We start from the raw sequence: 26535 nt of genomic DNA, 5'->3' as shown, positions 1-26535 counted from the left end.
GATCTTGATCCTCCAGGAGATCATGGTAGTGTGCATCTTGAACTATGCCCTGAGCCTGGGAGGGTTCTTTCTGAGGGAGTTGGGGACACCATTACTGTTTGACAAACCCGAGCTGATGGTATGGATCAATAGGGAGAGTAGCCATGTTCACCCCCATTCACATTAAGCAATGCATGAGTTTGGGACACAGTTACTGTTTGAAACTATGCATGGTGGAATAGCTGTATATTACATTATTGGGATCAGGCAATGCATGCCCCTTTGGGTACCTTCTAGCTGTTGTTGGTGATCAGCAGGTTCAGCTCCTTGTTAAAGTCCCCTGCACTGGAAAGTTAGGCCTGGTCTTGACCACCATCTCTCTCCTGGGGGGCCGTTTGATGCAGTCGCACCTCCTGGAGGCACATTGAACACCATGGGGGTGTACAACTAAGAATAACCCCTGTTCAGTTTTACCTTTTGAGGGGCCCAGGCCCCTATCTTGATGGGAATGGCCAAGAACTACCACGCTACCCATATCCTGGTCATCAGTCAGCTCTAAACAGGTGCTCCTTGACCTCATGAAAGGTGATGGGGACAAGGGCTGTGGCCCCATGAAAGCTACCCTGGCCAGACAGTTGATTTTACAGCTAGAGGGCTTCTTGTCTTTAGCAGCTGTTTGTGGGAGGGGCACTGGGCCTTCCCCAGGCTTGGCAGGGCTGTGACCACTTGCTTAATGTGAGTGGGGGCGACCATGGCTACTCTCCCTATTGATCCATACCATCAGCTCAGGTTTGTCAAACAGTAATGGTGTCCCCAACTCCCTCAGAAAGAACCCTCCCAGGCTCTGGGCATAGTTCAAGATGCAAACTACCATGATCTCCTGGAGGATCAAAATCAGAATAGGGCTAACTTGCATTTTGAGTGAAGGTATGCGGCCTGCCACCTGCAGCTATCCTTCCATGGCGGCTGTGCTGATCTATGATTGGCAGGGGGATAACTCACAGCCCATTTTAGGGGCCAGGTGTGTGACATTATTCTAAGCTTTGCCCAAATGGCAGGGTTAATGGGAGCCTGTAGGCACCATTAGGTCTCAACCTACCCAATTCATGGGTGCAGGTGAACACCCCACCAAACATGTGGTGCAGACCTCCAAGGTGCTCCACTGGGGCCTGTGGGTGAATGATCGGGTTTCTGGTTAGGATAGACCTTGCCTTCCACCTGACAGTGGTGAAAATACTGACCTAATGCTGTAATACACAGCTATTCCACTTTGGTTAGTTTTGGGAATGGGTTCGAATCCCTACATGTGTTAACACATAAAGGCACTCTCTGTTAGGGACTCCAGGCAGTAAGTTTAGCCACAGGAGCAAAGATTCTCTGTTATTGAGCTGTCTCACTAAAATTATACTAAAAAATTAAAAGTAGATTTAAGTTTGTATTTGGATATTTAGTGCAATTTTACTAAAAATCTTAAAATGGCGATATCTGGCAAGAAGGAACGGCTGGGATTTTGTTCTCAACTGATTCTAACTACCACTAGGTCCTATTTGAACGCCCAATTGTCCGAATGTTTGGGAAATTTTTTTAATCTAAAGTTTGGTTAAGGAGGGGTGTGTACGTGTATCCCTAGCCATCCCTGTATGATCAGAAACGCCCCCTCAATACTCTCTGTAATTTTCCTATATGTATAATGTTATAATATGTATTCATTAATTTGTGTAAACTATACGTGTCTATTGAAAATACATCAGTTCCGCACAAACAGTTGTTAGTAGAGTATCAACTCCAATTTTTATGCAGCTATCTCTAGCTGCCATTAATTATCCAGAAACTTACAAATCCCCTGTGGGTACTTGCGTATAGTTTTGTTCTTTAACTTATCGGAGACGTACAACCGAAGGGAACGAGTCGCTTCGCTCTTGAATCGTTTCAGCCACAACGTTACCAACTCAACGTGTAGTGCCGCCACACCGCTCGAGGCGGGCTATATTGGTTTTTAAAAAAGATAGTAAGAACGTCCGATCCAGTACACAGAGCATTGAACAATTGTTACAGGTGAATATAAACAATATTTACATGACCAATACAGAGCATTGAACAATTGTTACAGGTGAATAGAAACAATATTTACATGACCAATACAGAGCATTGAACAATTGTTACAGGTGAATAGAAACAATATTAACATGACCAATATAAAGCTTTCAAAAAGAATTTACGTTTTATAATAATATGAATATATAGTAAGACAGATAGCAAGATAGAATGAATGAGATATAGGAAGAGAGAAAGAAATAGAGAGAGGGGAGAGAGAGAGAGAGAGAGAGAGAGAGAGAGAGTGAGAGAGATAGAGAGAGATACATTTATACGGAGTATTCAAAAACTTGGTTCCAAGTGCTGTACCTTCAAATAATAAACACATCTATAATACAAAGTAGAACAATGTCTGTCTGTTTGTTTGTCTGTCTGTTTGTTTGTAGCGAAGGATCTCGCTGTCTGCTAAACCGATCGGGTTCTTCTTAACAAGGTAAATTCTCATAGGTCCCGGAAAGGTTTTTAACTATTTTGGGGGAGGGTACCACCACCCTTCCAAGAAAAATCACAAAAAATCGAAATTTTTTTACGTTTCTTGATTTTAGAAAGAGAGTTCAACGCAAACATAAAAGTCAAACGCGCACAGAGACATATTTTAAATATAAAAAAACACTAGAGGCCTCTAGGGGCGTAGCCGCTAGTATCAAGTAAAGTATTCAGTTTGAAATACTATTTTTAAAAGTCGGAGAGAGAAAGGACAATGGGCTGTTTATCACACTTGTCTCCAACGTTTCATAATAGCGTTTTCTTAATCGTTGAATGTAAAACTTTGGGGGCTTAGTGAACTTTAATTGGTTTGTTCATTACGTTGAATGTTCAAACGTTTCAACCACTAATTTCAATCTACAAAAGGGTTTATTTTTTGTATGATTATTGGTGATGTAGATTAGTTAAAAGTTTTAAAGCTACACTGCAAATGGATATAGGATATACATGGATATACATCAATTTAGCTTGTTATCCTAATTATTGATCAGTTCGTTCATCCAGTAGGGTAGGGGCGAAGATGGGTTAAATGAAGTGGATGGGGGGTCTTGTTATTTTAGCCAGCCGCGAGCAAATAATCCGAAACAACTCTACATTCTTTCGAGAAACTAAATAATAAATGCAATTAAAAAGCGCCTTTCTCGTAAATTAAGAAATTTAATTGTTATTTTTTTTGTGTGTCAAAAATCTGAAAAATTGGTGCGAATTTCATAAAAATGACTTTTAATAATTGTCAAAGAAACGTATTGTTATAATACTTAGGGGGGCGAAGATACTCTGAAGTTTGCAAAAAGAAACTAAAAAGAAAAATTTACAACAACAAAAATAAATTTCAGTCCCAGATCTAAACCCTTGGATTGCATAAACTTTAACAAAAAGTCCTAATTATGTATTGTAATGTTTAAGCCTCTGCTTGTAAGAATTTAGGAAATAAATCTATATTTAGTTTACCTATATATATGGCTTCAAACTGATTATTATTGCTGGAATAGAACCGGTTCTCATTCAAACTGCATCGTATTACAGAAAATTTTCTATGAACAAAAAAATAGAAATCATAAAATAATAGCAGTTTTGTTAACCCGGGCCTTCGATTCTCGTGGTAACAAAACTGGTTTTAGATTTATAATTTTTATTTTTAATATCCACGGAAAGCTGTCTAAACTACGATGCGAAAAATAACTATATAAGTCTATCTGTAAATTTTGTTGTTGTTTTTACATGATTTTGGCGTACTTTTAGCTTTTAATTTGTAAAAGTAAATGTTACATGAAAAAATTTACAATTTCAAGGGGAAAATGATAAATAATGATAAAAATAGATAAAATGTACCATAATAGGTATTAATATCAATATATAATACTAGCGGCTGCGCCCCTAGCATCTAGGGGCTCTATATTCAAAGAGCAGAAAAATACCCTAAAACCATACCCAGACTTTAAAAAAATAGCCTAAAACCATCTCAGAGCCTATAAGAGGCTTCACTGTAAAGAAGAACCATATCAGTTTAGCAGTTAGTGAGATCCTTCGCTACAGACAAAAAATCTTATTACTTTATATAATAGGATACCTATCAATTATATCAGAGGTGGATTCTTAAAAAAATTGCCCCACTAATCGCTTAGTGGGGCAAAATTGTTTTCGTTGAAAATCCTCCAAAATCACGTAAAACTCTACAAAAATAAGTTAAATATTATGTTCATAACCCTTCTATGATTTTGTTTAATTTTTGTAGATTTTTAATGTGATTTTGGTGGATTTTTTACAAAAACAATTTTGCCCCACTAAGAGATTAGTGGGGCAATTTTTTTAAGAATCCACCTCTGATATAGCTGATTTTTTAAAGTTTTTTGTTATGTTGCGGTGTTAAGCAAAGATTAAAACCTATAACCTGCCCGACGTGCAGACGCGCACGTGGTTTACTTTTTAGAATATTTGTCAATCTTCCAAAAAACGTCAAAATAAAGTAAAATAAATTTGACTAATTTCTCACACTTTTTATTCACATTGTCCAACAATGTAGCCAGTTGTAAAACTGTTTCCAGTATGGCTTCGAAACCGATTAATATCCGTTGGAATAAAACTGGTTCTCAGCCATACTGAGAAAAATGTATAGCATAGTTTTATAGAATAGACACTTTTCAACGAATATTAAAATAAAAAAAAAACATAAAGTTAATACCAGTTTTAGTATTCTGAGCCTTGATTTTAATCTTATAATTTTAAATTCTAATATCAGCGGACAGCTGTTTATAATACAATGCGATAAATAACTATTTTGACACTTACAAACATTAAATTTTTCTTAATTGAAATTTATTTGAATATTTTTTCTTTTGGTAAGTTTAGAAATATAGCACCCCCATTGCAAGATATATCGTTGTTTCTATGTATTGTACATAAATCACCGAATATGACCTTTTTTGATAATTGCTTATTTAGATAAAAGGAATGTATGCGAATAAAAAACACAATAGTCAGACAGACGGACGTACGGACATACACGAGGTTAATAAGTGGCATGTAAATCAACATTTTGTATTAACCGTTTAAAGCAAAACAGCGTTTAATATGCAGCTTTCTCGCAGTCAGCTGCTTTCCTTCAAATGACGGTCGCTTTATTGTTCTTGCAGATTTTTTAATTGCTACTCTATAATTCACTTTATCGATCCCTCTATCAAATCGTCAGTCAATACGTTACTGCTAGCGAAAATATGATTTTCTCGTCTGCTATTCATGGTAGTTAGCTGAAATTTATAGTGAAGATTCTTATGACATATGCGCATCTAATCTTTGCACTGTTTAGCCCGCCTGTTTGTGGGTTGTGCTTCCAAAGATGTTAACGTTTCTTTTTTAAAGGTTTTTTTCATTCTGTCTTTGTTATAAGAGCTGAATATCTGATATATAACTTAATTTAACTGCTTGTATATTTTTGTGCTTCACTGCTTATGGATGTTGTCATCATTGTTCTTTCTTTATGATTTAATCAAATTAATCAGAGTTATGGCAAATATAATCCCACGTACTGTACACATTTATTCATTAACAAGGATGACAACATCCATAAGTAGCGAAGCTAAAAAAATTATAAATGGATATCGGGAAAAAATTTCTATAGAGCAGTGTCAAACAATAAACATTAAATTAAATAGAGAAATCACGAACCCTTTAAAATCATGCAACCTTTAATTAACGAAAACTTAAAAATCTAGGAATCGATCTAGCACCGCAATTAATAGACAGATCTGAATGAAACTTGATGGGATTATGTAGAATATGAGAATATTTAATCATTTAATCTTTGATAGTTTCAGCCGTCAATCCTAAATAGGAACAGTGAAAATTACAAAAAACCTAAAAATCTAGGAATCGATCTGGCACCCAAATTTTTGTGAAAATATGTAGAATGTAATATAAATTACTGTCTAAAAGTTTCACCCTTCTATCTTGAATAGGAATTAAGAAAATCACGAAAATTTGAAAATCTAGGAATCGATCTAGCAACCCAAATAACAGACAGATGGACAACATAATGTATAGATTAGATGGGCATATGTCAAAGGAATCTAAAGTAAAAATTTCAGCTATCTATCTTGCTAAGGAACCGAAAAAATCACGTTTCCCCCATAGCGTTACAGACTAACGGACTGACGGACATACAAAGTGAATTATAGAATAGCTTCGCAACTAAAAAGTTGCCAATTAAAAATCTACGCTATAAAAAAAGATTTCACGCTAGAAAATTATTGCTGCTATAGAATACATAAGCGGCTACGCCCCCTAGAGGCCTCTTGGGACACTGTAGGTAGAAGGGTTTTCTATGGGCGATTTCTTTTCGGATGGTGGTCATATCATATCATCCCCCAAAAAGTTATACACCTTCCCAAGACTTATGAGAAGCTATATGGTAATAGAGAACCATATCGGTACAGCAGTTAGTAAGATCCCAATTTCGCATACAGACATCCTGTTACTTTTATATAAGGTTGAGCTAGAAATAGTGTTTGGATTAGGGTTGGGCCGGATATCCGGTTTGGCCGGATATCCGGTCATTTTCCATATCCGGCCGAATACCGGATATTGAAACTATCCGGATCCGGATCCGGTAATTTGCCGGATCTCGAGCGTTGGCCAGATATCCGGCCAGATACCGGATATTGAAACTATCCGGATACCGGATATCCGGTATCCGGCCCAACCCTAGTTTGGATGTGCTTTTGTATTTCTAACCGAAACAGAGCAATTAAATTATATGACTTTTAGTTCATATTAAAACAAAAAATTGATATATAAAAATAATTTTTTTGTCAAAATACAATTTCTATTATTAGAAATTCTTTATTTATATGAAACGTTTAACGTCATTTAATCAAAAATACAGTATTTTTATTGAATGAAGTACTTAAAAATATTATGAAAATAATGTATTTAAAACAATATTTTGAACAAATAAAACAAAGGGAGGGAAGGGGCAATAGTCCCCAAAGTTTTATATCAACGTTTTCTTAATCGTTAAACTTTGGGGACTATAATTTATATTTGATTGGTTGGTTTAATAAGTTGAGTGTCACAACGTTTTAACCATTAATTATCATCTACGTAATTGGTAATTTTGTATATCACCATTGTCTTATCTTTAAAAAAAATAGTTTAAAACCTTCCCTAAACCTGTAAGAAGCTACGCTGTTTAGGAGAACAATATCGGTTCAGCAGTTGGCGAGATCCTTCGCTACAAACAAAAAAGCTTACTACTTTATATAATAGGATATGTTTTTATATCTGACTCTGTGGGTAATTTTAATTTAGAATTTAAAATGAATAGAACTTTGACGGCGGTGTTTGGTAGGGAGGGGTATTTAAAATTGCCCTAAAGATTATTTTTTTCAGCTCCTATATAAGATAGATAGCTGGATTTTAAATATTTGAACATACATAAAGGTTTCATGATATTCTGGATTTTATGACTACAAAATGTTTGCTCAGGCTTTATAACTAAATTTGTCCGTGTGACCATCTACAATCTTTTTTATTCTTTGATAATCAAAAAAGAAATAAAATCTTTACATAATTTGATAAATATATAGAATATACAGTTTTGATATAAAAATTTTAAAAAATCCCAAATTGTCATAAATTTTGTGATAGAAGAAGCTGATTAAAAAATGTTGCAAGCAGTGGGAATATTAAATTTACACAAATATATGGAAAAGTAAGTTGACAATAAATTTAAATCCAAATTCCGAGTGAAACTACTTAGTAGAAGGGAAAACAATGTCAATTTTAGCTTTAAAAAAAAAAAAAAATGTGGATTTCTCTTGGGAGGGCAGTGGTACCCCTCCCAAAATAGTTATAAACTTTTCAAAAGCCTCTGAGAAGGTATACTGTCAAGGAGAACCATATCAGTTCAGTGGCAAGCGAGATCCTATGGTATATAAAGACCATCTTGTTATTTTTTTATTGTATAAGGATAAGTTTTTATTGTTTGTAAGATAAGATCACACCAAATATTAAACCAATAAAAATAAATAAAAGGGAGTATTCTGTGTTTGCTAGGCAGTTTGGAGGATTTTTATTAAAATACATTTATTCAATGTATAGATCACTTTTTTCCTGGTATTTTTGAATTCATCGCAAAAATGCAAATCTCCTCCCCCCACACACTTCTCTCAATATTTTTTTTTAAAGAAAACTACAATATTTAAATTCGTAATATTACATCAATGTACTTTGTATTTAAAGGGGTAGGGAGGAGCAGAATATTCAAGGAGGGAGTTTTATAATAACGTTTTCTTATTCGTTAGTTTAATAGCTTTAGGTACTTTTATTAAATTTTGATTTATTGCCACAATTTGAGTGTTGTAATTGTAATCTATAGAAGGGGTAATTCTGTGTATCATCAATTGGGAGATGTACATCATTTTTTCAGTCATTTCCTTTAGAATTCTATTTAGCAAAGATACTTAAAAATAAAATTAAAAAGAAGGAGTTTCCATTTGATATATGATAACTAATAATTCTCACACCACCGTAGTAAGTATAATAGAGGCGCAAAACAATAATAGGTGGCAATTCAAAACTACAAAATTTTGAATTTTGTTTTCCAGTATGACTTTGAAACCGAGTATTATCCGCTTGATTAGAACTGGGCATACTAAAAAACATGTATAGCATTGTAATAAAGACAACTTTCCACGAATAATAATATAAAAATCATAAAACTAATTCCAGTTAGGTTAGTCTTGGCCTTTGACCCCTCGGGTTAACAAAACTGGTTTAAATTATATGATTTTTATTTTATTATTCGTGGAAAGTTTGAATTTAGGATATAACCATTATAAGATTTGCGAATTCATTTAGCTATTAATAATTTTCTGCAATATTCTAGAAATACTTAAAAAAGTAAAACAATACACTCATCATTTCAAGATCTGGATCTCATATATTACCCAGTTTCAAAAATCCATTCGGAAGTTTAATATCACAGGTGGCTTTCATGCCACTAGAGGCCTCTAAGGGCACTTGAGGTGGGGAGGAAGTCTATCCCCTCCTACTTCCAATTTTAGTTTTAGATCTCATATATTACCAAGTTTCTAAAGTCCATTTGCAAGTTTGATAATACAGAAGGCTTTTATATTCTACCAACAGATCTATAATAGATGTATATACAGATTACTACCTCCCTCACTTTTTCAATGACCTTATTCGTTTCAATGTCCAATACTGTTTTCTGAGTTGGATCTTTAAATCATTTTAGTGGTGAGCCAGATCGGGGTGCGCCGAATTTCAGCCAATCACAGAGCGGCATTTCATAAAATGCTGTGCTTTCATTGGTGGAAAGTTGGCTCATCCCGATCTGGCTCACCACTCAAATGATTTAAAGATCCAGCTCTGTATTCAAGCAATTTTGCAACAAATTTATGTTTAATTTTGTTTAGCCTTACAAATTAATGTTCACTCCACAAGAGTTATTCTTCGTTTGTCCTTCCTTCTGAATTTAGAGCTTCGCTTTTATGGATGTTGTCATTGTTGTTATCTTTAATTGATAAAATATACTGTAGCCTTTCAAAATATTTGACTATAGGAATAGCCAATTTAAATTTTCGGAAACTTTATAATATGTGGGATTCTAATGGATATAGAAATCATGGATATTATGACAGATTCTCGCATACCCTGATAAAATATTTCTCCCAGCTGGCTAATATAATAATACCCCCCCCCCCCCTTTTGACCTCACCCCATTCCAATTCCTGACCATTGAGGAGTTTTTGACCAATATCTGAGGACCATATTAACAACCTAAATTGACAACAACAAAAAATCCACAAATTCTATATCCAGTAGTTTGTGTGATTATTTCTTAATTCAGGGAAAACAGATAACCTGGAACGGGGTGTCAACTTCCCTACTGAAACACCTTTCCCTTGTCTGTAATACGATGTTATACATGATATTTCTGTATGGCTAGGAACTGGTTCTAATCCAGCGGATATCTTAACCCGAAACATTATTGTTGTGTGAATGATTATATGAGAGAGAGAGAGAGAGAGAGAGAGAGAGAGAGAGAGAGAGAGAGAGAGAGAGAGAGAGAGAGAGAGAGAGAGAGAGAGAGAGAGAGAGAGAGAGAGAGAGAGAGAGAGAGAGAAAGAGAGAGAGAGAGTGAAAGAGAGAGAGAGAGGGGGGGAGGGAGACAGACAGAGAGAGAGAGAGAGAGAGAGAGAGAGACCAGAATATCATATACTCTAATTAAGTAAAACTTGTAGCTGGCTAAAATTACGATTCCACCCATCCCCTCCTAAATGATGAACAAACTGACCAATGAGTCCATATTAGCAACCTAAATAAACAACAATTTTTCGCTGTCATAATATCCACGTATATGCTGTATCCATTGAGAATACAGATTTACAGATACAAATAATATAGGTAGGGAGGGGACAATTGATCGAAATTTATACCTAAACCTCCATGAATTTTTCCATCAAAAATTTTATTATACAGAAAGGATAATTTTATTAATTGCAATTGACAAAGACTAGATATTTCTCGCATCGTATTATAAACAGCTTTCCGCGGATATAGAATGTACAATTATAAGATTAAAACTATTTTTTTTTTAGCGCCGAGTTGCCGAAGGATGAGAGCCGGTTCCTATCCACCGGATTCGAATGAATACGAGAAATCAATTTATTGTTTATTGTCTTATTCTTGAGTGTAATGCAATCACAAAATTTAAGTATATTAACCTTTCCACCGATAATTTTATTTGTCATAATTTATTCTAAAACCCTTGCAATATTTTAACTTTAGAATATGGAGAAAAATTTATTTATCGTTTATTGTCTTCTACAGTTTTAATAATTATAAAATTTCTCAAATCTTTTCTCGTATTGCTTCGAAACCGATAAATATCCGGTGGATTAGAACCGGTTCTCATCCATACTAAAAATTTATGTCTAGCATCTTATTATATCCAGTTTTCTACGAATATAAACATGTACAAACATAAGATTAAACCCAGATAAACTGTGCCTTCGGTATCTCGGGGGTAAAAACTAGTACTAATCTTATAATTGTTTATTTTATATCCGCGGAAAGATGTTTATCATAAAATATAGCGAAAAATAACAATTGTTTTATTTTAGACGCTTAAAGTGCGTAAAAAAAGTAAGAGTAACAATATATTTTGCACTATTTTTCTTATTTTTAAAAGCGAAGCTTTTCTATAATTAGGGTCGGTCCGTCCGACCGAGACCGATAGCTTTTTCGTTAAATTAGGCATGGTAAAATTGTCCTATCGAAAACAAACTTTGTATGGCGATTCCTGTAGTATTTAGGTACGATTTGGAAAGCAACTCTCTAATCATTATCAGAATGTCTGTACGTCCATTTTAAACATGTTGATTTTTTACGTTTTTAACAACACTTTTTATCACACATATTTTTTAGATTTTTCTGATTTTTGGAATAATGATTCCTGGAACAACAAAGTATAATGTTATAGGCGAAGAATGTCTATAATCAAGTCCTAAAAGTGTCAGTATGTCCTTAAAAATTATCCTGTATTTAAGCAGTTTTTTACCAAATTTACTAGGAATTTTGTTTCTAGTTTTGTTCATTTATATTCTGATTTTTTCGTTCTTATACTATACAAGTGTTATTGTCCGTTTGTTCTATCGTTTCAGAGCTTCGCTTTTATGGATGTTCTCACCCTTGTTTTATATTTTCGAACATTTTTGTATCAAATTGTTTTTTGTTGTTCTGAATCTTTTGTTTGCCTTACTTTATAACAATTTAAGTCAAATATGTATAACACAGTATGACAAGCCAGGAATCTAAAGGGATAAGACAATGGCCGATAAATTAATGTACATTCCCAATAGTGATACACAAAATAGATGACAGTTAGTGGTTGAAACGTTTGAACACTTACTTTATTGAACCAACCAATTAAAATTCAATAAAAGTCCCTAAAGTTGTTAAGCCAACGAATAAATAACTTTATTCTAAAACTTTGGGGACTAGTGTAATAAACAGCCAAATGTCCCTTCCCTTCCTGATGACAAGTACCTTTTTTCTGCAAAGTAGTAAAATGTTTGAGTGTGTGTTTAATAGATATATTATTACTTGGATCTTATACCAGGTTTTCATGTGCTCTAATAAAGTGAAACTCGTAGCTGGCTAAAATAACTAAAACAACATCCCCTTCAATCCTACTAGGTAAACGAACTAACCAATAAATGATGTTTATGTTTTAACTTAAATTGACAATAATTTTATCATAATAACAATGTCCATGAGCATTTTACATCCATTATAGTTCCATTAAGTTCATGGAAGTTATAGAAATTCCTTTAAAATAAAGACATACAGACTTACAAACAGACAGACAGACCGACAGTCATAAATACAGACAGAGAAAAAGAACGAACGACAGTAAGACATACAGACAAACAGACAGATAGTCTTACAGACAAACAGACAGACAGACAGACCGACAGTCATACAGACATACAGCCACACAAACAGACAGACAGTCATACAGACATACAGACACACAAACAGACAGAAAGACAGACAGGCAGATACAATCATGATTAGTTAGCACCATTAACAAAATATCTGATTTTTTATTCGCCATACTGTAAAAGTATTTCTGTATTTGTTTTACACGTTTATTTTTTTCTCTAAAGCGACACGAAATAATTTTTAATTGACTGATTTATATTATTCTTTCTTTTTGTTATTCGTGTGTCATGAAACACTTCTTTTATTTTCTTCATTTTTTTTTAGAAACACATTTATTTATTTGCAAGTAGTGCAACAATCATCCTATATGATAATGGATATTATGACAGTGGAAAAAAATGTCGTCCATTTAGGTTGATAACAAGGACATCACTTATTGGACAGTTCGTTCATACAGAGGGGGGTGAGTAGATGGATTACAAAGAGTGGATAAGGGGATGGGGTTTCGTTTTCGTTGGGGTTCAGAGTACAACATCTGTTGTAAGATCCGAGTAATAATAAATCCATTAATACACTACTAAACTACTAAAAAAGTATTGGCTACGAAAACGATTAAAATCCGCTGGATTAGAGCCGGTTCTCATCCACTACTAAAAAATTATGTATTGCATCGCATTACAGAAAATTTTCCACGAGTATTAAAATAAAAATCATGAAAATAATAGTTTTAATTTTAATATCCGCGGAAAGCTGTCTATAATACGATATGATAAATAACTATTACACAATTAATGTTTTTTAGGAATCGAGCCCCGTCTGTGACATCAACTATTACACAATTTATGTTGTTTAGGAATCGAGCCCCGTCTGTGACATCAGCTGAGCTAAGGAAAGAAATCATGAAAACTGAACTAGAACAAGTATGTACATAGATATCCTTATAATAAAGTAACAACTTGTCTGTCTGTGTGTACTGAAGGATCTCAGTAACGGTTTAACCGATGTGGTTCTCTTTTACAGAGTAGCTTTTCATAGGTCTTGGGAAAATTTATAGCTATTTTGGGGTTACCACTGATGGATTATCCATAAAACTATATTGACTTTAAAGTCTGGTAGCTACCAAACGGCTGATCGTACATGTTATGCATTTACTTTACTGGAGAAAACACACGTAAATGATCTACTACGGTTCTTATTTTAGGCCAAAGCAAGGGAGAAGTTATCTGATGATATGAGAAAAGAATTTGAGAGGGAAAGAGCTAAACTTCAACAGGTGAACTATTTTTAAAAGCGAAGCTTTTCATAAATAGGATCTGTCTATCCGTACGTCCATAACGGTTAGCTCTTTTCGTTAAATTAGACATGTTCAAATTGTTAAATCGATTTCAAGCCTTGCATGGCGATTCCTAAAACAGTAAGGTATGATTTAGAAAACGTAGCATTTATATAATCGTTACACGAATGTCATTACGTCCATTTCAAAAATGTTGTTTTGTTGACAACAATCTTTGTAAGGATAAAATTATCCTATTCATCTGATTTAAGCAGTTTTGCAACAAATATACTTACAGTTTTGTTAATACTTATACATTTATATTCTGTTTATTCAGTTCTGACACTGTACAAGTGTTAATGTTCTTTTGTCCTTATGTTTCACAGCTTCACTTTTATGGATGCTGTCATCTTTGTTTAGTTGTAGCTAAACTGTATTTTTCTAGGAACCAATAGATAATAGTAAAGTAAATCTTGATATTTGGTAGGTTGTGTGATTTTTATCTCTCATTGTTTAAAATAAATATAGAAACATTTTTTTGCAAAATTTAATATACCTAAAATAAACCCTAAAATCCGGCAAAGCCTATACCAGCATTAAGGACAGACAATCACAGACAAACATCTTATTACTATTCGGGATATCTATATGGAGATGGTGACTGAAAGAGAAAAAATGAAAAAAAGGCCTCATTGATAAATGAAAACACAGACAAACATCCTATTACTAATAAGGATGATGACCTCTAGAGGAAGTATATGAAAACACAAACAAACATCCTATTACTAATAAAGATGATGACCTCATTGAGAAGTACATGAAAACACAGACAAACATCCTATTACTAATAAGGATGATGACCTCATTGAGAAGTACATGAAAACACAGACAAACATCCTATTTCTATTAAGGATGATAACCTCTAGTGGAAGTACATGAAAACACAGACAAACATCCTATTACTAATAAGGATGATGGCCCTTAGAGGAAGTAAATGAAAACACAGACAAACATCCTATTACTAATAAGGATGATGACCTCTAGGGGAAGTACATGAAAACACAGATAAACATCCTATTACTATAAAGGATGATGTCCTCTAGAGGAAGTAAATAAAAACACAGACAAACATCCTATTACTATTAGGGATGATGATCTCTAGGTGAAGTACACGAAAACACAGACAAACATCCTATTACTATAAAGGATGATGACCTCTAGGGGAAGTACTTGAAAACACAGACAAACATCCTATTACTATTCAGGACATCCATAGAGAGATGGTGGCTGAGAGAGAGAAAATGAAAAAGGCCTCAATAATTCAAGAAAATGACGGCAAAGCCCAGATAGGTAGATTCATATTTTTTTCCATTAAAATAACAGGATATCAGTCTATCTATACAGAAAGATCTCGCCAATCGTTGGTCCAATGTTCTTCTCCTTTACAATAAAGTTTTTTATAGGTCACTAGGGATTTTGAGTAATGTTACTTTCAACTAGAGAAATCAACTTGATTAAAATGCTTTCCAAAAATCAAAAAAAGTTGTTTTCTTAAAAAAAAATATTTTAATGAGTTGATTCAACCACTCTCCTTTCTCTAGTGTACCTAAAGTAACAGCGCAAAATGGCACCAAAAAATGACGTCATATGATAAAATAACCAATGAGCGGCGAGTATAAATTTTTCATTGTTCAATTACAATGTAAACTGGCCTCTCATTGGACAAATTTTTTTATGCGGTCATTTTTTTGGTGCCATTTTGCGCTCTCTCGAACTTATAAAACTCATTTTATAAATAGAAAGTTATATAAAATATATTTAGATGGTAGCTTTTATTAATTTGAAAACAAACAACAATACATTAATTCAATAAGACCAAAAGTAAGCCAAAAAAAAAAGGACAAAAAACTAAAAAATTAAAACTGCAGCAACAGTAAGCCTCATCCCAAAGGTTTTTGTTCATAAGATAAGTGCAGAAAGGGGTGTATCCAACCCCTCCCCCTGGCAAAATTATTGTGGGGGGGGGGGATATCATATCCACCTCATACACCCCCTTTAAAAAGGGTCTACATTCTCCTGATAAAACCCCATAATACAGCCAAGGCAATAAAAACCACCCCCCCGTTTAATTTAAAGTGTTGGTAAAATAAAAAGTTACTACCTCCCAAAAAAAATGCGCACAGTTTAAAATCTCATAGTCATGTTTGTTTTTTTACTCTGACAGACTAACGAACAAAAAAAAACTATAGAGTAGCTTAACAACAAAGCTAACTTATTATCAAATTAGAATATTTACAATATTTGACTAAATTAACGTAATTATAATTATATACTCGGAGAGTGGGAGGGGACAATGTTTAATATTAAACTAGTCCCCTATTAAACTATAATAATGATTTCTAATTTGTTGGCTCAACGACTTTGGGGACTTTTAGTCAATTTTGATTAGTTGGTTTCTTAAGTTGAGTGTTCAAACGTTTCAACCACTAATTTTATTCTCGAAAAGGATAATTTTGTGTATAATCCTTGGGTATGTACATCAATAAATCGGCCATTGTTCTATCCCTTTAGATTCTTGATAATTATACTTGTTAGAACTCGTTAAATTCTGAATAATAGCAAAATATCAAATAATTATTAAATAAAATATAAGTTATAAGAGTTCTTAATTTTATTTTATCAAAAATATTTTATTAAAGGTACGAAGTATTGGTTTTTAGTAGTGAAGCTCAAGGATCTAAAAGGATAGGACAATGGCCGATAAATTGATGTACATCCTCAATGATGATACATAAAATTACCCCTTCTGTAGAAAACAATTAGTGGTTGAAACGTTTGGACACTCAGGATGCTATTGGACAATACGTTCCTCCCTGGCCAGGGGAGGGGATGGGAAAAAGTCAGGGGAGGGGGGTAAATTGTTATATTAGATAGCTGGAAGAATAATTTTGTGAGAGTAGGTGAAAATCTTGTGCAATATCCAAATAGGTATATATCCATTTTTTCTAGATCAGTATGGAGAGAGAATAAAAAATCAACGAATAGACTGGTCTAAACCAGAGTCAAAGAAAATACAAGTTGTAGTTAGATCAAGGTAGATTTTTTTTGTGCCATGCTACTCATAAATCTAACTAGATGGTATATCAGTCTTATAGTTGTGACTTTATACATCATCTAGCAGCTATGCCCCTAGAGGCCACTTTCTTTTTTTGTGGGGGGGATATTTCTAGGAACATTTTTATTCATAGGGTGGTAGTCTCACCCCCAAAATAGTTATAAACCTTACCAGAACCTATAGCGATATATTGTAAAGAAGAACTGTATCGGTTCAGTGGTCTATAAATATAAACTAGTAAAATTTTCTAAAACAAACAATTTTGAGAGAGAGCATCCAAAAATATCATACATTTGTTTAGACCTCTGAACATTCGAGAAATCAAAGAGGAGGCGAAGGATGTGTTGTACATGGATGAAATTAATAATGAATGTACAATTCTAACCCCACCATCTAGCGGACAGGTATGCAACTATATAATAAATAATGAATGTACAATCCTAACCCCACCATCTAGTGGACAGGTATGCAACAATGTAATTAATAATGAATGTACAATCCTAACCCCACGATCTAGCGGACATGTATGCAACTATATAATTAATAATGAATGTACAATCCTAACCCCACCATCTAGTGGACAGGTATGCAACTATATAATTAATAATGAATGTACAATCCTAACTCCACCATCTAGTGGGCAGATATGCAACTATATAAATTAATAATGAAGTACTATACTAACCCCACCATCTAGCGGACAGGTATACAACTATATAATTAATAATGAATGTACAATCCTAATCCCACCATCTAGTGGACATGAATGCAATCATATAATTAATAATGAATGTATAATACTTACTCCACCATCTAGTGGACAGGTATACAACTATATAATCAATAATAAATGTACAATCCTAACTCCACCATCTAGTGGACAGGTATGCAACTATATAATTAATAATAAATGTACAATCCTAACCCCATCATCTAGCGGACAGGTATGCAACTATATAATTAATAATGAATGTACAATCCTAACTCCACCATCTAGTGGACAGGTATGCAACTATATAATTAATAATGAATGTACAATCCTAACTCCACCATCTAGCGGACAGGTGTACAACTATATAATTAATAATGAATGTATAATCCTAACTCCACCATCTAGTGGACAGGTATGCAACTATATAATTAATAATGAATGTGCAATCCTAACTCCACCATCTAGCAGACAGGTATGCAACTATATAATTAATAATGAATGTACTATCCTAACCCCACCATCTAGCGGACAGGTATGCAACTATATGATTAATAATAAATGTACAATCTTAACTTCACCATCTAGCGGACAGGTATGTAACTATATAATTAATAATAAATGTACAATCTTAACTCCACCATCTAGCGGACAGGTATACAACTATATAATTAAATAGCGGCTTCGCCCCTAGCCCCAGGTATACAACTATATAATTAATAATGTTAGTACAATACTAACCCCACCATCTAGTGGACAGGTATGCAACTATATAAATTAATAATGAAGTACAATACTAATTCCACCATCTAGTGGACAGGAATGCAACTATATAATTAATATTAAATGTACAATCCTAACCCCACCATCTAGCGGACAGGTATGCAAATATTTTTTGTCCATCCACTTTTTTTGCAACCCTATATTAATGGAAATAATAATTTTCAATTACTCGTATGGTGTTGCTTGAAATCAAAGTTTTGAGTTAAAGTTTATAACTCTTGGTAAAACACAATACATTTCAATTGATTAAATTTAATCAACTGAAATGTAGAAGAGTTAAGAACATAGGTGATGAACGTAAATTTATCGGCCATCGTCTGATCTATTTAGATCCCTGTATTCAAACATATTTCTTGTTTTATTTTAAAATAACTAAGTCTGTTAATTGTATTGCTTGACAAAAGGGTAGCATTACAGTAACGATTAATTGATATCTAATTATATTTTAGAGTTCAAGTGCTAGGAAGTCTGTAACTTTTGTGTTTGATCGCTGCTACAATGGAAATACAACTACTGCCCAGATATACAATGAAATACCTTACTCCCTGGTTCAAAGCTTTCTAGAGGGGTAAGCAATTTAATTTCAAGTATGGCTTCAAAGCCGATTACTATCCGCTGGATTAGAACCAATTCTCAGTTATACTGAAAAACCATGTATAGCATCATATTACAGACAATTTTCCATAAATGATAAAATATTAATCATAGAATTAAAAACAGTTTTTATAACCAGGGCCTTTGGTCCCTCGGGGCTAACAGGACTGGTTTTAATCTTAATTTTTTTAATTTTATTATCCGCGGAAAGCTGTCTATAATACGACACACACAAGTAGTTACATGTATGTGTTTGTGTTTGTATGTATCTCATGTAAAAACTTAGATTTTCAAGAAAGCTTGGTAGTGGTCAATGATTGGTTTTAGGCTAGTTTCTGAAACCCAAAGAGTTACTGGACTGCCAATAATTTAGTCTTTGTATTGGCCCAACATTGGTCATTTGTATTGCACGACATCATTTCGACCACGTCCACATGAACCAATATTTCAGGTATAATTCAACAATCCTGGCATATGGACAAACAGGATCTGGGAAGTCATTCACCATGCAGGAGGATCCAGATCATATAGGTAATCATCCCCAATGTTGATGCACAAAATTACCCCTTCTGTAGATTACAATTGGTGGTTAAAACTTTTGAACACTCAACTTAATGAACCAACCAAACAAAAATTCAATAAAAGTCCCAAAAGTTGTTGAGCCAACAAATTAGAAACTTTAGGGACTAGTGTAATAAACAGCACAATGACCCTTCCCTCCCTGCAATTTACTAATCAATTAGACCTGATTCTTATCTTAATAACCAGCCGCTGTCAGACCACTGCCGAGCTTTTTTTGTACTATTGTTAAGAGTAGGTAGCCTCTGTGAGAGGAGACAATGACTGTTTATTACCCTAGTCCCCATAGTTTTTCAATAACGCTTTCCTATATATTGGCTTTACAACTTTAAGGACTTTGGGGAAAGTGAATTTTGATTCGTTAGTTTATCAAGTTGAGTGTTTAAACGTTCAAACCACTAACTTTATGCTAAAGAAGATGTAATTTTGTGTATTATCATTGGAATAGTACTTATCCCTTTAGATTCCTGAGGTAGCCTCCAATAAATTTTCCATGCTTACCTACATTAAATATGGAATTATGTAGGAGTTAAAACTTAAAAGTATTCATTTACAGGGATCTAAAAGGATAAGACAATGGCCAGTTTGTGTACACCCCCATAACCCTTCTGTATTAAAATAAGTGGTTGAAACGTTTGGACACTCAACTAAATGAACCAACCAATCAAAATTCTATTAAAGTCTCAAAGGTTGTTAACCCAATGAATAAGAAATTGTTATATAAGACTTTGGGGACTAGTGTAATAAAAAGCCCAATGTCCCCTCCCTCTCTGTTTTATTTAAGTACTCAAAATATGAGTTCATAAAATTTGCAAAAATAATAAGCTTTTATATTTTAATTTTATTAAACTAATCAAAATATTTTTTTCTCATTATTTGAAAAGATCAATACAAAATAATTTAATTTCTAGTATTCATTCGAATCTGGTGGAAAGGATCCGGTTCTTATCCATACAAAAAAAAAATATGTCTAGCATCGTACTATGTCCAGTTTTCATAATATTAAGACCAAGGTTTTTAGCCCGTGCCTTGGGCATCTCGGGGCTAAAAAAACTGGTGTTAATCTTATAATTGTACATTTTATATCTACGGAAAGCTGTTTATGATATGATGAGAGAAATAACTATTCCAATATCCTAATTAGATTACTTCCAAATTCCAAAACAAGTAGTGTTGAAAATTTTCAACCTTGTGTCAAATCTACATAATGGGAATTTTGTTTATCATCAATGGGATGCATTTATAAAAAGGGAAATTTATGTTAAACTAACGAGAATGTTATCATTACTTTTGTTACAATTTTCTGAATACAATTATGTAAAATTTATATTTTATTATTTTGTAAAATTTTTAGCTAATTACTATAAAATTAAAAATTACACAACAATGGATGTAGAGTATATGTGGATATTATGACAGGGGAAAAATTGTTGTAATTTAGATTGCCTTTTCCCCTGTCATTTATTAGTCACTTGGTTTATCCAGTAGGATGGAATGGGATGGGGTGTTTACACACAATACATAAAGTATCAGGGGTCATAAGCCGCACCTTTAGCGACGCAGAGTCTGCTGCGGCTGAATATAAATTTGCAGCTGAAGTTGAGGATGGCTGCAGTTAGGTCTGGCTACAGCCAAAGTTGGCATTATCTCAGGGTGGCTGATTGTGGCAGTTTGTAGCTTAAATTGGGTTAATCAGTGATTAGTGCAACTTTGGCTCGTCGATCTTTTAGGTGGTTGGGGCTAAAGGTTTCATGGCTGGGATCTAAAGTACTAAGACAATGGACTATAAATGGATGCACATCCCCAATGATGATATATATTATTATTCTATTTTTAGGTATTATTCCCAGAGCTATTGTTCACATATTTGAGGGGAAAGAATCAGATGAAGACCAGGAAAATAAATATATTATAATATTCTTATCATAAAGTAACAGGATCTCTGTCGGTCTGTGAGTAATGTGTATGTACCAAAGGATCTCGCTAAATAATTATGGATGGACAAAAAGTTTGGTTGTCATAAAAAAAGAGAGGGAGAAAAGGTGTAGAAAGAAAGATATAAAATAAATAAAAGATCTTGAAACATGAATGTAAATATCTATATTCTTAGCAAAACCGACAGACCGACGGATCCAAACAATGTAAACTGTATGCTTTTTACAACAAAAAATGACAACACTTCTCAAATAGCAGCTAAGAACATCACATTTCTTACATAGCTTTTCCAGTATGGCTTTGAAATTGATTACTATCCGCTGGATTATAACCGGTTCTCAACCATACTGAAAAGTAATGTATAGCAATTTTATAGACAATTTCCCAATCTAAAATCAAAACCAGTTTTGTTCTTCGGCTAACAAAACTTGTTAAAATCCTTTTTTTATTATTCAAGGAAAGCTGTCTATAATACTATTCGATAGATAGACAGGTTTTTAGAGTAGTTATGTCCTAATAAAACTTTTTCTTATAGACATGCAGAAACTAAAGTGACGCATGGTTTAAACTAAATAATACTTAAAACATATTTGAATAAATATTAAGTTTTTTTATATTTAAACTAATACAAAAATTTTATGTTACCAACCAAAAATATTTTATTATTTTTATTTAAAGAAAAAATTAAATCCATTAGTGGCGGAGTATTTTAAAATTACCTGCATTTTGAATAACTAGCGGCTATGCCTCTAGGGTCACTTGAAGTGGTGGATGGTTGAATTACCCCCCCCCCCCCCCCCCCTCAATTTTTTTTATTTTGAGCTTGAAGAGAAAAAAACATCCACCCAAATAATTACTTCTCTCGTACCCATGAGTGGCTATATTGTAAAGGAGAACCATATCAGTTCAGCGGTTAGCGAGATACAACAGAACAGACAGAGAGAGACATTATTCAGAAAAAAAATGTAAATTTATGTTGCTTGCTTTAAAAGTGCCCAGCAAGCAAAGAACCGCCTTACTTTACTTTTAGAATAGATTAAAAATAAGAGGTGGGAGGGTAGATTTGTCGTATGCCTTTCCCCCGCAGGGCTACCTTGTTCCTTATATAACCACAAAATTTATTTTAATAGTTTAAAGATTTTTTTCAAAAATGAGAGTATAACAATAGAGAGGAAAGGTGTTAATTAACTGTATGTCCCCATCATGGGACATTAGAGTAAAACACTAGAGGAAGAAAGGGTTAAATAGCTGTATCTCCCCATCGCAACCGTCTTGTGCAACATTTCTATTGGGTCATTGAAAATCAACCAATGGTATCGCTTACATTAACACAGCCAAGTAGCAGAAAATGATTTAGAAGCAGACGAAAGAGGTCTTTGAAAAATGAAGGGAGGTAGTTGTCTGAATATACATCTATACCATAGATCTGTTCCGAGGACCCTATGGCGATTTTTAATTGGGTCATTAAATATCAACCAATAGCGTCAGAAATATTAACACATCAAAGTCGCTAAAAAGAGCAGAGAGCAATTTGCTAGCAGACGAAAAAGGTTCCCAACAGAGGGATCCAGATAGTTGTGTGATTATACATCTAAATCTATAGATCTATTATCGAAACTGCGGTGCTTAAAAATATTTGAATGCAAAAATATATTTATTTTTAAAAACTTTAGGATACACAATATGATATCAGAGTGTCATATATAGAAATATACAATGAAGAAATAAGGTCAGTTAACCCTTAACGGTCGGGGGGGGGGGGGGGCGTTGAACGCCCCCCCATCCGGTTTTTTCTATCTCATTTTCTGTGTGTGAAAGATAAAGAGCCCAAACTGCTTGACTTTTTAAGTATGGGTATGACACATAACTGAGAGTTGGAATTTTTTGAAAATCTCCATCCTGGCGGGCACAGGATGCCAGCAAACCTGGCAGGGTCATCCAGGTAAAGAGCAAAAATATTTTTTTTGACTAAAACAAAGCATTTTATCATACCAAAATACAAAAAAATCCTCTAGTAGTACATCCTTATATGAAATACAGGTGTTCAAGTCACTTTCAGGTGCCAGGTATGATCCTGCAGGTTCTGATCCTCCAGGTCTCCAGAAATCTTTAAAAGGCTCCTGTGGCCGCAATTTTTGACTTAGAGACTTCAAATTTTAAACTTAAGCTTTTCTTACATGTCTACATAACGTATTAAAATTTCATGAAGATCCGCCGCAGTTTTCCCGCCGACCGCCGACTGCGGCGGCTGGCAGCTGCCAAGTAAAGCTGCGGCCGCTGAAATTTATATTTTGATATTTCTAATGTAAAATTTACATAAAAATAAACATTTTCTGGAAAAAAATTTTTCTTCTAGCTTCAAAAATAAGAAAATTACAGCCGTTTGAAATTTTTAAATAAAAAAAGACCTAAAAACAAAGGTTGTTAAATAAAAGGGTGAAGGAAGCGAAAAATGACTTAGACTTATAAAAGGTCGGAAATTCATTATCAAACAGGGGACTTGCACAAAAAATTTTAGCCCTCAAGCTCTAATAGGAACTGAGATAATTAGGGGGGCCCCCCCCCCCCCCGACCGATTAAGGTGCGGCAAGGGGCCCGACTGTAAAGGGTTAATGAATATAGAATATATATGGATATTATGACAGGACAAAAAATAGTCAATTAGGTTGCAACCATGAATAGCACTTAATTATAATGATGATTTAATGAACCTACGCTCCCTTCTTCCACAAAATATTCACAACGTCTGTTTGTCCGTCTATCTGCTGTCTGCTGGACTGATCTTTCCATAATGTTCTGGGAAGGTTTTAAGCTATTCAAAAAGCGGGTGCGACGCCTTCCTTATGCATTGGATTTATAGATCCAAGAAAAAATGCCTCTCGCTTCAATAAATCTGTGTTACAAGCCCCCTCTAGATGTAAGCCCTAGACGCTATGAGCGAACCAAGTAGTCATTTAGCTGTATGCTCTAAGTAAGAGATGATTGGGTGGGGCGGGGTTCACCAAAAGCCAAAACCACTATCCCTAAAAGCAATTGTATTAATTTATTTAGGGACCTCTTAAGTGCTGATCCAACTCAAAAACTGGAAATCAAGGTAAACTTTTTAAAAAATATGTAATACTAACAAAAAACTTTAAATTTTAATAAGAAAACGTTTAAATGTTTGTTACATGTAAAAAAAGAGAAGATTTTTACTCTATTTCAAATGTAGATTAATTGTAGTATTTTTTCAATGAAAATCGGGGATCTAGGGGATAAGACAATAGATGAAAATATTATATACACCTACTAAGATAATAAAACGTATTACACCTTCTCTAGATAAAAATATAGATTGTCAAATCAAAATACTTGTTTCCAATTTTTTTTAACCGACGAGTACAATAACATGATAAAAAATCTTTAAATACAAAAGTAATTTTCAATTCAATTTTCACAGTAGCTTTTCTCCTATTTTTAGCCCCAGCGGGGCCAATTTCCTAACCCTACAGGTTAACATTTACCTAACCTAACCTAATAAACCTATCAAAAGCTACTGTGAAAATACGTCGAAACCTGCTACTTCGTCAATGATCCCTATTTTCCATGCATTTAAAATGGGTGTTAAATTAGAGGCTTAGTCGCGGCTGCCGAGCCCTGGTTAAAGAGTAGCTTCACCACTAATAACATATTTCTTTTTAGGGAGAAAAGGTGGAAGGTCTGACCATCCATCCTGTTGAGTCAATTGCGTCATGTGCCCATTTCATGAGGCTTGGGTTGGCTAACAGGTACAGATACATAATGGATATATTATTACTAAGATGTTGCACCAGATTTTCATGTACTCTAATAAAGAAATACTCACAGCTGGCTAAAGAAATGACAGCCCCCTTCCAACCAATTTACCCTATACCCTCCCCTCCTACTAGATGAATAAGTTCCATGTTAGCAACCTGGATTGAGGACAAAATTTTCTCCTGTCAATACATCCACGTATACTATATTCATAATTAATATTGTTGTTAGTGTAGCTACTACAAAACTATGGTATGTCAGTACGTCCGTTTGATTTTTAGCTATTGGCCGGAGAGATAGGAAAAATGGGCTGTTTATTACATCAGTCCCCAAAGTTTTATAATAACGTTTCTTATACATTGGCTTAACAACTTTGGGGACTGAATTTTGATAGGTTTGTTTATAATTCAATTATTCAATGTTTAAACATTTCAACCACTAATTCTAATAATCATAAGAGGTAATTTTATTTAGCATCATTGAAATCATTCGGCCGTTGTCTTATTCCTTTAGATCTTACCCAAAGGTTGTAGGTGTGCTATGGCAACTTCAAAGATTTTTGGGAAAGAAAAAAATCTATTTTCTATTAATTAAAGTTTGAGTTGCATTGATAAGGAACATTAAAGTAAAGAATTAAAATATAGGAATATTGGAGAAAATATAAATTTTTCCTCCAATCCTTGTATATCTATATTTCAGAGTGACCTCAGCTACAACGATGAACGCGCATTCCTCAAGATCTCATGCAATATTTACAGGTATCTACCAGGGAGGGAGGGGACATTGGACTGTTCATTACACTAGATCCCAAAGATTTATAATACCGTTTTCTTATTCGTTGGATCAACATCTTTAGAGACTTTTATTAAACTTTCGTTTGGCCTGTTCATAAGTTGTGTGTCTAAACTTTTCAATCAATAAGGGGGGGGGGGGTTTAATGCAACCATCTCGTAATCAATGTATAAATGGCACTTAGAATTCGAATTTTGATATAAAATTCTGCATGAGTAATCCTTGGTAGGTCTATTTTCCCTAAATCGAACAAAAAGTTGGAAAAATAACGGCTAACAGCTGGCGGCTCAGCAGTTTAGCCATTTTTTGCGCTATTTTCAATGCAAATCATCACGAAACCTATCTCCACATAATTCTATTTTCTGCTCCAAAATGTTTTCAAACGGTTCTAGCCGGTAGTTGCTGGTACTAGAAATCTGAAAATGTTGTTTTTGTATCATTTTATATGATTTA

The 26535-nt window shown here is 34.0% G+C and overlaps 1 protein-coding gene across 1 annotated transcript in view; it reads left to right on the top strand.

Moving 5' to 3' along the window:
- Positions 1–26535, top strand: part of LOC145332125 (kinesin-like protein KIF17) — a 54746-nt gene that overhangs the window by 18199 nt on the left and 10012 nt on the right. Inside the window, exons 3-14 of the mRNA XM_080177070.1 lie at positions 13382–13448; positions 13730–13801; positions 15067–15151; positions 16811–16895; positions 17218–17320; positions 18858–18976; positions 19454–19533; positions 21419–21479; positions 23192–23245; positions 24568–24610; positions 25198–25283; positions 25990–26048. Of these exons, the coding sequence (XP_080033196.1) occupies positions 13382–13448; positions 13730–13801; positions 15067–15151; positions 16811–16895; positions 17218–17320; positions 18858–18976; positions 19454–19533; positions 21419–21479; positions 23192–23245; positions 24568–24610; positions 25198–25283; positions 25990–26048 (914 nt within the window). The remainder of the gene's footprint in view (positions 1–13381; positions 13449–13729; positions 13802–15066; positions 15152–16810; positions 16896–17217; positions 17321–18857; positions 18977–19453; positions 19534–21418; positions 21480–23191; positions 23246–24567; positions 24611–25197; positions 25284–25989; positions 26049–26535) is intronic.

This window comes from Acartia tonsa, chromosome 11 (assembly GCF_053477335.1).
Source record: "Acartia tonsa isolate MP-2025a chromosome 11, ASM5347733v1, whole genome shotgun sequence".
NCBI lineage: Eukaryota > Metazoa > Arthropoda > Copepoda > Calanoida > Acartiidae > Acartia > Acartia tonsa.
Note: the sequence above shows the minus strand (reverse complement) of the source record. Positions and strands in the feature narration are given on the sequence as shown.